Source organism: Salmo salar, unplaced genomic scaffold, assembly GCF_905237065.1.
Source record: "Salmo salar unplaced genomic scaffold, Ssal_v3.1, whole genome shotgun sequence".
Lineage (NCBI taxonomy): Eukaryota > Metazoa > Chordata > Actinopteri > Salmoniformes > Salmonidae > Salmo > Salmo salar.
In genome coordinates this window covers 254,112-267,229 of record NW_025547958.1, presented here as the reverse complement: position 1 = coordinate 267,229, position 13,118 = coordinate 254,112, and the positions used below count along the sequence as shown (strand labels likewise).

Here is a 13,118-nt window from a genome sequence, read left to right as displayed (position 1 = left end):
TCTGTCTATGTTCCTGTCTGTCTGTCTGTCTGTCTGTCTGTCTGTCTGTCTGTCTGTCTGTCTGTCTGTCTGTCTGTCTGTCTGTCTGTCTGTCTGTCTGTCTGTCTGTCTGTCTGTCTGTCTATGTTCCTGTCTGTCTGTCTGTCTGTCTGTCTGTCTGTCTGTCTGTCTGTCTGTCTGTCTGTCTGTCTGTCTGTCTGTCTGTCTGTCTATGTTCCTGTCTGTCTGTCTGTCTGTCTGTCTGTCTGTCTGTCTGTCTGTCTGTCTGTCTGTCTGTCTGTCTGTCTATGTTCCTGTCTGTCTGTCTGTCTGTCTGTCTGTCTGTCTGTCTGTCTGTCTGTCTGTCTGTCTGTCTGTCTGTCTGTCTGTCTGTCTGTCTGTCTGTCTGTCTATGTTCCTGTCTGTCTGTCTATGTTCCTGTCTGTCTGTCTATGTTCCTGTCTGTCTGTCTATGTTCCTGTCTGTCTGTCTGTCTGTCTGTCTGTCTGTCTGTCTGTCTGTCTGTCTGTCTGTCTGTCTGTCTGTCTGTCTGTCTGTGTACCTGTCTTCATGTTCTAGTACCCATAATACATCATGTTTTATATTCTCTCTTTACAGACAAGGTCATAAGAGAGAGGGGTGAGTTGCACAACTGCATGCATTTCATTGATTTATGTGAAAACACTTTCCTTAAAAAGTATTTACACTATATATTACACTGATTAACTACACTATATATTACACTGGTTAACTACACTATACATTACATTCATTAACTACACTATATATTACACTGATTAACTACACTATATATTACATTGATTAACTACATTGATTAACTACACTATATAATTCCACTGGTTAACTACACTATATAGTATACTGGTTAACTACACTACATATTACACTGGTTAACTACACGATATATTAAACTGGTTAACTACACAATATTTTACACTGATTAACTACACTATATATTACACTGATTAACTACACTAAATATTACACTGATTAACTACACTATTTATTACACTGATTGACTACACTATATATGACACTGATTAACTATACTATATATTAAACTTTATATTACACTGATTAACTACACTATTTATTACACTGATTAACTACACTATATATTACACTGATTAACTATACTATATATTACACTATATATTACACTGGTTAACTGCACTATATATTACACTGATTAACTATACTATATATTACACTATATATTACACTGGTTAACTACACTATATATTGCACTGGTTAACTACACTATATATTACACTATATATTACACTGATTAACTACACTATATATTACACTGGTTAACTACACTATATATTACACTGCTTAACTACACTATATATTACACTGGTTAACTACACTATATATTACACTGGTTAACTACACTATATATTACACTGGTTAACTACACTATATATTACACTGATTAACTATACTATATATTACACTATATATTACACTGGTTAACTACACTATATATTACACTGCTTAACTACACTATATATTACACTGATTAACTACACTATATATTACATTGGTTAACTACACTATATATTACACTGTTTAACTACACTATATATTACACTATATATTACATTGATTAACTACGCTATATATTACACTGATTACCTACACTATATATTACACTATATATTACACTGGTTAACTACACTATATATTACACTGGTTAACTACACTATATATTACACTGCTTAACTACACTATATATTACACTGGTTAACTACACTATATATTACACTGGTTAACTACACTATATATTACACTGGTTAACTACACTATATATTACACTGGTTAACTACGCTATATATTATACTGGTTAACTACACTATATATTACACTGATTACCTACACTATATATTACACTGATTAACTACACTATATATTACACTGGTTAACTACACTATATATTACACTGCTTATCTACACTATATATTAAACTGGTTCAATACGCTATATATTACACTGATTAACTACACTATATATTACACTATATTTTACACTGGTTAACTACACTATATATTACACTGGTTAACTACACTATATATTACACTGCTTAACTACACTATATATTACACTGTTTACCTACACCATATATTACACTATATATTACATTATATATTTCACTGGTTAACTACACTATATAATACACTGATTAACTATGCTATATGTTACACTGGTTAACTACACTATATATTACACTGCTTAACTACACTATATATTACACTGATTAACTACACTATATATTACACTGGTTAACTACACTATATATTACACTGATTAACTACGCTATATATTACACTGGTTAACTACACTATATATTACACTGCTTAACTACACTATATATTACACTGGTTAACTACACTATATATTACACTGATTAACTACACTATATATTACACTGGTTAACTACACTATATATTACACTGTTTAACTACACTATATATTACACTATATATTACACTGATTAACTACGCTATATATTACACTGATTACCTACACTATATATTACACTATATATTACACTGGTTAACTACACTATATATTACACTGGTTAACTACACTACATATTACACTGGTTAACTACGCTATATATACAAAAGTATGTAGACAACTCTTTAAATTAGTGGATTCTATTTCAGCACCACCCGTTGCTGACAGGTTTATAAAATCAAGCACACAGCCATGCAATCTCCATAGACAAACATTGTCAGTAGAATGGCCTTACTGAAGATCTCAGTGACTTTCAACGTGGCACTGTCTTAGGATGCCACCTTTCCAACAAGTCAGTTCGTCAAGTTTCTGCCCCGCTAGAGCTGCCCCGGTCAACTGTATGTGCTGTTATTATGGAGTGGAAACATCTAGGAGCAAAAATGTGTCAGCAGTTTAGTGGTAGGCCACAGAAGCTCACAGAATGGGACCGCCAAGTGTTGAAGCGCCTAAAAATCGTCTGTCCTCGGTTGCAACACTCACTATACAGTTCCAAACTGCCTCTGGATGAAACGTCAACACAATAACTGTTTGTCTGGAGCTTCTTGAAATGGGTTTCCATGGCCGAGCAGACGCACACAAGCCTAAGATCACCATGCTCAATGCCAAGCGTCGGGTGGAGTGGTGTAAAGCTATAGAGTATAGAATAACGCTTCACCATCTGGCAGTCTGCCAGATGAATCTGGATTTGGCGGATGCCAGGAGAACACTACATGCACCAATGCATAGTGCCAACTGTAAAGTTTGGTGGAGGTGGAATAATGGTCTGGGGCTGTTTTTCATGGATTGGGCCCCTTAGATCCAGTGAAGGGAAATCTTAACATGACAGGATTGTCACGGGTGTCGAAGGGATTAGACCAAGGCTTAGCGGGTTGCGTGCTCATCATATTTTTATTTATAAAGTGAACACGAAAAAACAATAACAAAAGAATGACAGCTAACAGATTTGCAGGCTAAACAAACAGCAGTGCAAATACAATCTCCCACAAAGGGACAGGTGGAAAACAGGCTCCCTAAGTATGACTCTCAATCAGAAACAACGATGTACAGCTGTTCCTGATTGAGAGCCACACCAGGCCAACAAAGAAATACACAACATAGAAACCCTAGAATACAAAACAAGAACATAAACCAAAAACCCCGGAACACATAAATCCAACACCCCTCTACATACACACACACCCCGAACCATATAAAACAAATACCCCTCTACCTAAATACATAGCCCGAACCACACTAAACAAACACCCCCTGCCACGTCCTGACCAAACTATTATAACAAATAACCCCTATTACTGGTCAGGATGTGACAAGGATACAATGACATTCTAGACGATTATGTGCTTCCAACTTTGTTGCAACAGTTTGGGGAAGGCCCTTCGCTGTTTTGGTATGACAATGTCCCCGTGCACAAAGCCAGGTCCATACAGAAATGGTTTGTTGAGATCGGTGTGGGAGAACTTGACTGGCCTGCACAGAGCCCTGACCTCAACCCCATCGAACACCTTTGGGACGAATTGGAACGCCGACTGCGAGCCAGGCCTAATCTCCCAGCATCAATCGATCAATCTAAAGTATTTATAAAGCCATTTTTACATCAGCCGTTGTCGCAAAGTGCTGTACAGAAACCCAGCCTAAAACCCAAAACAGCAAGCAATGCAGATGTAGAAGCACAGTTGCTAGGAAAAACTCCCTAGAAAGGAGGGAACCTAGGAAGAAACCTAGAGAGGAACCAGGCTCTGAGGGGTGACCATTCCTCTACTGGCTGTACTGGGTAGACCAGAGGAACCAGGCTCTGAGGGGTGACCAGTCCTCTACTGGGTAGACCAGAGGAACCAGGCTCTGAGTGGTGACCAGTCCTCTACTGGGTAGACCAGAGGAACCAGGCTCTGAGGGGTGACCAGTCCTCTACTGACTGTACTGGGTAGAGAGGAACCAGGCTCTGAGGGGTGACCAGTCCTCTACTGGCTGTACTGGGTAGACCACAGGAACCAGGCTCTGAGGGGTGACCAGTCCTCTACTGGGTAGACCAGAGGAACCAGGCTCTGAGGGGTGACCAGTCCTCTACTGGCTGTACTGGGTAGAGAGGAACAAGGCTCTGAGGGGTGACCAGTCCTCTACTGGCTGTACTGGGTAGAGAGGAACCAGGCTCTGAGGGGTGACCAGTCCTCTACTGGCTGTACTGGGTAGAGAGTAACCAGGCTCTGAGGGGTGACCAGTCCTCTACTGGCTGTACTGGGTAGACCAGAGGAACCAGGCTCTGAGGGGTGACGAGTCCTCTACTGGCTGTACCTGGTAGACCAGAGGAACCAGGCTCTGAGGGGTGACCAGTCCTCTACTGGCTGTACTGGGTAGACCAGAGGAACCAGGCTCTGAGGGGTGACCAGTCCTCTACTGGCTGTACTGGGTAGAGAGGAACCAGGCTCTGAGGGGTGACCAGTCCTCTACTGGCTGTACTGGGTAGAGAGGAACCAGGCTCTGAGGGGTGACCAGTCCTCTACTGTCTGTACTGGGTAGAGAGGAACCAGGCTCTGAGGGGTGACCAGTCCTCTACTGGCTTTACTGGGTAGAGAGGAACCAGGCTCTGAGGGGTGACCAGTCCTCTACTGGCTGTACTGGGTAGAGAGGAACCAGGCAGTTCTTCATGTTCTGTCTATGTTCCTGTCTGTCTGTCTATGTTCCTGTCTGTCTGTCTATGTTCCTGTCTGTCTGTATATGTTCCTGTCTGTCTGTCTATATTTATTTTTGACAAGTTGAGTGAATATATTTCCCCCCCCCTAGATGAACACATTCAAAACTTGACTGGAGAGATGGGTAAGTGTTGTCGCTGAGTTTACTATATTCACGTAATTATCAACATTAAAACATTATCAAAGGAAATAGTCTGTCTTCATGTTCCAGTACCCATAATACATCATGTTTTATCTACTGTCTACAGAGGAGGTCAGAATAGAGAGGATGTAGTCTGTCTTCATGTTCTAGTACCCATAATACATCATGTTTTATTTTCTGTCTACAGAGAAGCTCAGAAACGAGAAAGGTAAGTTGTGTGTGAAAGTCTGTGTGCTTCCACAACTTCATGCATGAATTTCATTAATTGAATTGATAACAGTGTTCCTGTCTGTCTGTCTATGTTCCTGTCTGTCTGTCTATGTTCCTGTCTGTCTGTATATGTTCCTGTCTGTCTGTCTATATTTATTTTTGACAAGTTGAGTGAATATATTTCCCCCCCCTAGATGAACACATTCAAAACTTGACTGGAGAGATGGGTAAGTGTTGTCGCTGAGTTTACTATATTCACGTAATTATCAACATTAAAACATTATCAAAGGAAATAGTCTGTCTTCATGTTCCAGTACCCATAATACATCATGTTTTATCTACTGTCTACAGAGGAGGTCAGAATAGAGAGGATGTAGTCTGTCTTCATGTTCTAGTACCCATAATACATCATGTTTTATTTTCTGTCTACAGAGAAGCTCAGAAACGAGAAAGGTAAGTTGTGTGTGAAAGTCTGTGTGCTTCCACAACTTCATGCATGAATTTCATTAATTTAATTGAAAACAGTGTTCCTGTCTGTCTGTCTATGTTCCTGTCTGTCTGTCTGTCTGTCTGTCTGTCTGTCTGTCTGTCTGTCTGTCTGTCTGTCTGTCTGTCTGTCTGTCTGTCTGTCTGTCTGTCTGTCTATGTTCCTGTCTGTCTGTCTGTCTGTCTGTCTGTCTGTCTGTCTGTCTGTCTGTCTGTCTGTCTGTCTGTCTGTCTATGTTCCTGTCTGTCTGTCTGTCTGTCTGTCTGTCTGTCTGTCTGTCTGTCTGTCTGTCTGTCTGTCTGTCTGTCTGTCTGTCTATGTTCCTGTCTGTCTGTCTGTCTGTCTGTCTGTCTGTCTGTCTGTCTGTCTGTCTGTCTGTCTGTCTGTCTGTCTGTCTGTCTGTCTGTCTGTCTATGTTCCTGTCTGTCTGTCTATGTTCCTGTCTGTCTGTCTATGTTCCTGTCTGTCTGTCTATGTTCCTGTCTGTCTGTCTATGTTCCTGTCTGTCTGTCTGTCTGTCTGTCTGTCTGTCTGTCTGTCTGTCTGTCTGTCTGTCTGTCTGTCTGTCTGTCTGTGTACCTGTCTTCATGTTCTAGTACCCATAATACATCATGTTTTATATTCTCTCTTTACAGACAAGGTCATAAGAGAGAGGGGTGAGTTGCACAACTGCATGCATTTCATTGATTTATGTGAAAACACTTTCCTTAAAAAGTATTTACACTATATATTACACTGATTAACTACACTATATATTACACTGGTTAACTACACTATACATTACATTCATTAACTACACTATATATTACACTGATTAACTACACTATATATTACATTGATTAACTACATTGATTAACTACACTATATAATTCCACTGGTTAACTACACTATATAGTATACTGGTTAACTACCCTACATATTACACTGGTTAACTACACGATATATTAAACTGGTTAACTACACAATATTTTACACTGATTAACTACACTATATATTACACTGATTAACTACACTAAATATTACACTGATTAACTACACTATTTATTACACTGATTGACTACACTATATATGACACTGATTAACTATACTATATATTAAACTTTATATTACACTGATTAACTACACTATTTATTACACTGATTAACTACACTATATATTACACTGATTAACTATACTATATATTACACTATATATTACACTGGTTAACTGCACTATATATTACACTGATTAACTATACTATATATTACACTATATATTACACTGGTTAACTACACTATATATTGCACTGGTTAACTACACTATATATTACACTATATATTACACTGATTAACTACACTATATATTACACTGGTTAACTACACTATATATTACACTGCTTAACTACACTATATATTACACTGGTTAACTACACTATATATTACACTGGTTAACTACACTATATATTACACTGGTTAACTACACTATATATTACACTGATTACCTACACTATATATTACACTGATTAACTATACTATATATTACACTATATATTACACTGGTTAACTACACTATATATTACACTGGTTAACTACACTATATATTACACTGGTTAACTACACTATATATTACACTGGTTAACTACACTATATATTACACTGGTTAACTATGCTATATATTACACTGGTTAACTACGCTATATATTACACTGGTTAACTACACTATATATTACACTGGTTAACTACACTATATATTACACTGGTTAACTACACTATATATTACACTGGTTAACTACGCTATATATACAAAAGTATGTAGACAACTCTTTAAATTAGTGGATTCTATTTCAGCACCACCCGTTGCTGACAGGTTTATAAAATCAAGCACACAGCCATGCAATCTCCATAGACAAACATTGTCAGTAGAATGGCCTTACTGAAGAGCTCAGTGACTTTCAATGTGGCACTGTCTTAGGATGCCACCTTTCCAACAAGTCAGTTCGTCAAGTTTCTGCCCTGCTAGAGCTGCCCCGGTCAACTGTATGTGCTGTTATTGTGGAGTGGAAACATCTAGGAGCAAAAATGTGTCAGCAGTTTAGTGGTAGGCCACAGAAGCTCACAGAATGGGACCGCCAAGTGTTGAAGCGCCTAAAAATCGTCTGTCCTCGGTTGCAACACTCACTACACAGTTCCAAACTGCCTCTGGATGAAACGTCAACACAATAACTGTTTGTCTGGAGCTTCTTGAAATGGGTTTCCATGGCCGAGCAGACGCACACAAGCCTAAGATCACCATGCTCAATGCCAAGCGTTGGGTGGAGTGGTGTAAAGCTCGCCACCATTGGACTCTGGACTAGTGGAAATATGTTCTCTGGAGTATAGAATAACGCTTCACCATCTGGCAGTCTGCCAGATGAATCTGGATTTGGCGGATGCCAGGAGAACACTACATGCACCAATGCATAGTGCCAACTGTAAAGTTTGGTGGAGGTGGATATTATGGTCTGGGGCTGTTTTTCATGGATTGGGCCCCTTAGATCCAGTGAAGGGAAATCTTAACATGACAGGATTGTCACGGGTGTCGAAGGGATTAGACCAAGGCTTAGCAGGTTGCGTGCTCATCATATTTTTATTTATAAAGTGAACACGAAAAAACAATAAACAAAGAATGACAGCTAACAGATTTGCAGGCTAAACAAACAGCAGTGCAAATACAATCTCCCACAAAGGGACAGGTGTAAAACAGGCTCCCTAAGTATGACTCTCAATCAGAAACAACGATGTACAGCTGTTCCTGATTGAGAGCCACACCAGGCCAACAAAGAAATACACAACATAGAAACCCTAGAATACAAAACAAGAACATAAACCAAAAACCCCGGAACACATAAATCCAACACCCCTCTACATACACACACACCCCGAACCATATAAAACAAATACCCCTCTACCTAAATACATAGCCCGAACCACACTAAACAAACACCCCCCTGCCACGTCCTGACCAAACTATTATAACAAATAACCCCTATTACTGGTCAGGATGTGACAAGGATACAATGACATTCTAGACGATTATGTGCTTCCAACTTTGTTGCAACAGTTTGGGGAAGGCCCTTCGCTGTTTTGGTATGACAATGTCCCCGTGCACAAAGCCAGGTCCATACAGAAATGGTTTGTTGAGATCGGTGTGGAAGAACTTGACTGGCCTGCACAGAGCCCTGACCTCAACCCCATCGAACACCTTTGGGACGAATTGGAACGCCGACTGCGAGCCAGGCCTAATCTCCCAGCATCAATCGATCAATCAAATGTATTTATGAAGCCATTTTTACATCAGCCGTTGTCGCAAAGTGCTGTACAGAAACCCAGCCTAAAACCCAAAACAGCAAGCAATGCAGATGTAGAAGCACAGTTGCTAGGAAAAACTCCCTAGAAAGGAAGGAACCTAGGAAGAAACCTAGAGAGGAACCAGGCTCTGAGGGGTGACCATTCCTCTACTGGCTGTACGGGGTAGACCAGAGGAACCAGGCTCTGAGGGGTGACCAGTCCTCTACTGGCTGTACTGGGTAGACCAGAGGAACCAGGCTCTGAGTGGTGACCAGTCCTCTACTGGGTAGACCAGAGGAACCAGGCTCTGAGGGGTGACCAGTCCTCTACTGACTGTACTGGGTAGAGAGGAACCAGGCTCTGAGGGGTGACCAGTCCTCTACTGACTGTACTGGGTAGAGAGGAACAAGGCTTTGAGGTGTGACCAGTCCTCTACTGGCTGTACTTGGTAGACCAGAGGAACCAGGCTCTGAGGGGTGACCAGTCCCCTCTGTCTGTCTGTCTGTCTGTCTGTCTGTCTGTCTGTCTGTCTGTCTGTCTGTCTGTCTGTCTGTCTGTCTGTCTGTCTGTCTGTCTGTCTGTCTGTCTGTCTGTCTGTCTGTCTGTCTGTCTGTCTGTCTGGTTTATCAGTTTATTCTGATGTTTTTCCTTCATTCTAAATCATAATTTCTATCTTTAATAGAGTCTGATGGAATGGAAGACATGGAGATGGGAGGAGTTTTTTGAGACGTAAATCTCCAGGAGTTTGATGATGTCATTACTATGAATATAGAACCAAATACTGACCTTCTGACTACTTTAATTACTAGAATCTATAGGGGGTCAATAATTTATACCTTTAGAATCTATAGGGGGGTCAATAATTTATACCTTTAGAATCTATAGGGGGGTCAATAATTTATACCTTTAGAATCTATAGGGGGTCAATAATTTATACCTTTAGAATCTATAGGGGGTCAATAATTTATACCTTTAGAATCTATAGGGGGGTCAATAATTTATACCTTTAGAATCTATAGGGGGTCAATAATTTATACCTTTAGAATCTATAGGGGGTCAATAATTTAGACCTTTAGAATCTATAGGGGGTCAATAATTTAGACCTTTAGAATCTATAGGGGGTCAATAATTTAGACCTTTAGAATCTATAGGGGGTCAATAATTTATACCTTTAGAATCTATAGGGGGTCAATAATTTAGACCTTTAGAATCTATAGGGGGTCAATAATTTAGACCTTTAGAATCTATAGGGGGTCAATAAATTAGACCTTTAGAATCTATAGGGGGTCAATAAATTGGACCTTTAGAATCTATAGGGGGTCAATAATTTATACCTTTAGAATCTATAGGGGGGTCAATAATTTAGAAAATATATATATATTACTTGTTAAACAAAATATTTTAATCAGATCAACCGTATTAATATAAAATAATATAATTGACACATGTTGTTGAGCAGATGATAGCTCAGTATTTAAATTATTTATTTTATACAGTCATTATTATCTTTATCAGGGGTGTCAATAATTCCAGACCCACTGTATATTATATATTGATGTATTTTATACAGTCATCATTATCTTTATCAAGGGTGTCAATAATTCCAGACCCACTGTATATTATATATTGAATCATGTATATGCAGTTGAATGGTATTTTCCATGTATTGATGATTTCTTGTTTTAATAAACTAGGACATCGTTGTGTGAGAACGTGACTCCAGTGTAATATTTTAACATTATTGAATGTCAGTAGGTAGTGTTACCTTACTGTTTCCTTGGTGACCTGTGGTAGAGACATTGTCCTCCAGGTAACAGGTGTTGTTATGATGTCATCATTATTGACCATGTGACTAGTGGGAACAAAGTGGCTCTGTCATTCTGACTGAACACTTCAAACTGTTCAGGGACAATGGAGCCCTCCTCTTCCTCCTCTTCCTCATCAGGACAGTTATTAGTAGTGTCATTGTGCAGGATATTCCTTCTGTTTCTATCAGCTACGGAGACAGGTCATCAGTCTGTTATATAGAGCTATGGAGACAGGTCATCAGTCTGTTATATAGAGCTATGGAGACAGGTCATCAGTCTGTTATATAGAGCTATGGAGACAGGTCATCAGTCTGTTATATAGAGCTATGGAGACAGGTCATCAGTCTGTTATATAGAGCTATGGAGACAGGTCATCAGTCTGTTATATAGAGCTATGGAGACAGGTCATCAGTCTGTTATATAGAGCTATGGAGACAGGTCATCAGTCTGTTATATAGAGCTATGGAGACAGGTCATCAGTCTGTTATATAGAGCTATGGAGACAGGTCATCAGTCTGTTATATAGAGCTATGGAGACAGGTCATCAGCCTGTTATATAGAGCTATGGAGACAGGTCATCAGTCTGTTATATAGAGCTATGGAGACAGGTCATCAGTCTGTTATATAGAGCTATGGAGACAGGTCATCAGTCTGTTATATAGAGCTATGGAGACAGGTCATCAGTCTGTTATATAGAGCTATGGAGACAGGTCATCAGTCTGTTATATAGAGCTATGGAGACAGGTCATCAGTCTGTTATATAGAGCTATGGAGACAGGTCATCAGTCTGTTATATAGAGCTATGGAGACAGGTGCTATAAGCAGCAGGTAATGACCTGCTGACCCAGTTATATATATTACACAAGGACTATAAGCAGCAAGGAAATTGATGGATAGGCCAACAGGTTCAGAGGGCGGATGATGGATAGGCCAACCTTAGGTTCAGTGGATTGATGATGATTGGTCAACAGGTTCAGTGGATTGATGATGATTGGTCAACAGGTTCAGTGGATTGATGATGATTGGTCAACAGGTTCAGTGGATTGATGATGATTGGTAATCAGGTTCAGTGGATTGATGATGATTGGTCAACAGGTTCAGTGGATTGATGATGATTGGTCAACAGGTTCAGTGGATTGATGCATGTATTACTATTGGATAACTGACATGGTTTTTAAATCAAATGCTACGGGGTCAATAATAAAATAACCCGTCAGTATATCCAGTTCCAAGCAGTAGGCCTTGATGTATTTAATCCACTAATACTAACCATGTTCATTTAACATAAAAACATCTCTACATTTAGTATTTTGATCATCAACAAGGTTTATTTGAGCTGTTGTCAGCTGGCATTATAAATCACCATAGTAACGACTGACGGCAGGAATCAGCAAAGTGTCTGGTGTTGAGTTTTCAACCGGAGAGTCGAAGAGGGTGATGCCTGGTCTACACTAGATAGAGGGTGATGCCTGTCTACACTAGATAGAGGGTGATGCCTGTCTACACTAGATAGAGGGTGATGCCTGGTCTACACTAGATAGAGGGTGATGCCTGGTCTACACTAGATAGAGGGTGATGCCTGTCTACACTAGATAGAGGGTGATGCCTGTCTACACTAGATAGAGGGTGATGCCTGGTCTACACTAGATAGAGGGTGATGCCTGGTCTACACTAGATAGAGGGTGATGCCTGGTCTACACTAGATAGAGGGTGATGCCTGTCTACACTAGATAGAGGGTGATGCCTGTCTCCACTAGATAGAGGGTGATGCCTGTCTCCACTAGATAGAGGGTGATGCCTGTCTACACTAGATAGAGGGTGATGCCTGTCTACACTAGATAGAGGGTGATGCCTCCTCTACACTAGATAGAGGGTGATGCCTGGTCCACACTAGATAGAGGGTGATGCCTGTCTACACTAGATAGCGGTAAATTGTGACTCGCTTGTGGGCTGCTA

At 39.9% G+C, this 13,118-nt stretch overlaps 1 protein-coding gene across 15 annotated transcripts in view; it reads left to right on the top strand.

The window, feature by feature from the left end:
• LOC106598467 (butyrophilin subfamily 3 member A2) overlaps positions 1 to 11,066 on the top strand; it is a 55,735-nt gene extending 44,669 nt beyond the window's left edge. For 9 of the 15 annotated variants that reach the window (XM_045711729.1, XM_045711741.1, XM_045711733.1 and 6 more), the window contains 7 exons: positions 598 to 618; positions 5,302 to 5,334; positions 5,540 to 5,560; positions 5,757 to 5,789; positions 5,995 to 6,015; positions 6,685 to 6,705; positions 10,037 to 11,066. In XM_045711729.1, the coding sequence (XP_045567685.1) occupies positions 598 to 618; positions 5,302 to 5,334; positions 5,540 to 5,560; positions 5,757 to 5,789; positions 5,995 to 6,015; positions 6,685 to 6,705; positions 10,037 to 10,080 (194 nt within the window). In that variant the 3' untranslated portion in view covers positions 10,081 to 11,066. The remainder of the gene's footprint in view (positions 1 to 597; positions 619 to 5,301; positions 5,335 to 5,539; positions 5,561 to 5,756; positions 5,790 to 5,994; positions 6,016 to 6,684; positions 6,706 to 10,036) is intronic. The other 6 variants (XM_045711736.1, XM_045711731.1, XR_006763191.1 and 3 more) reach the window with 5 other exon arrangements.
• Positions 11,067 to 13,118: the final 2,052 nt, after the last annotated feature.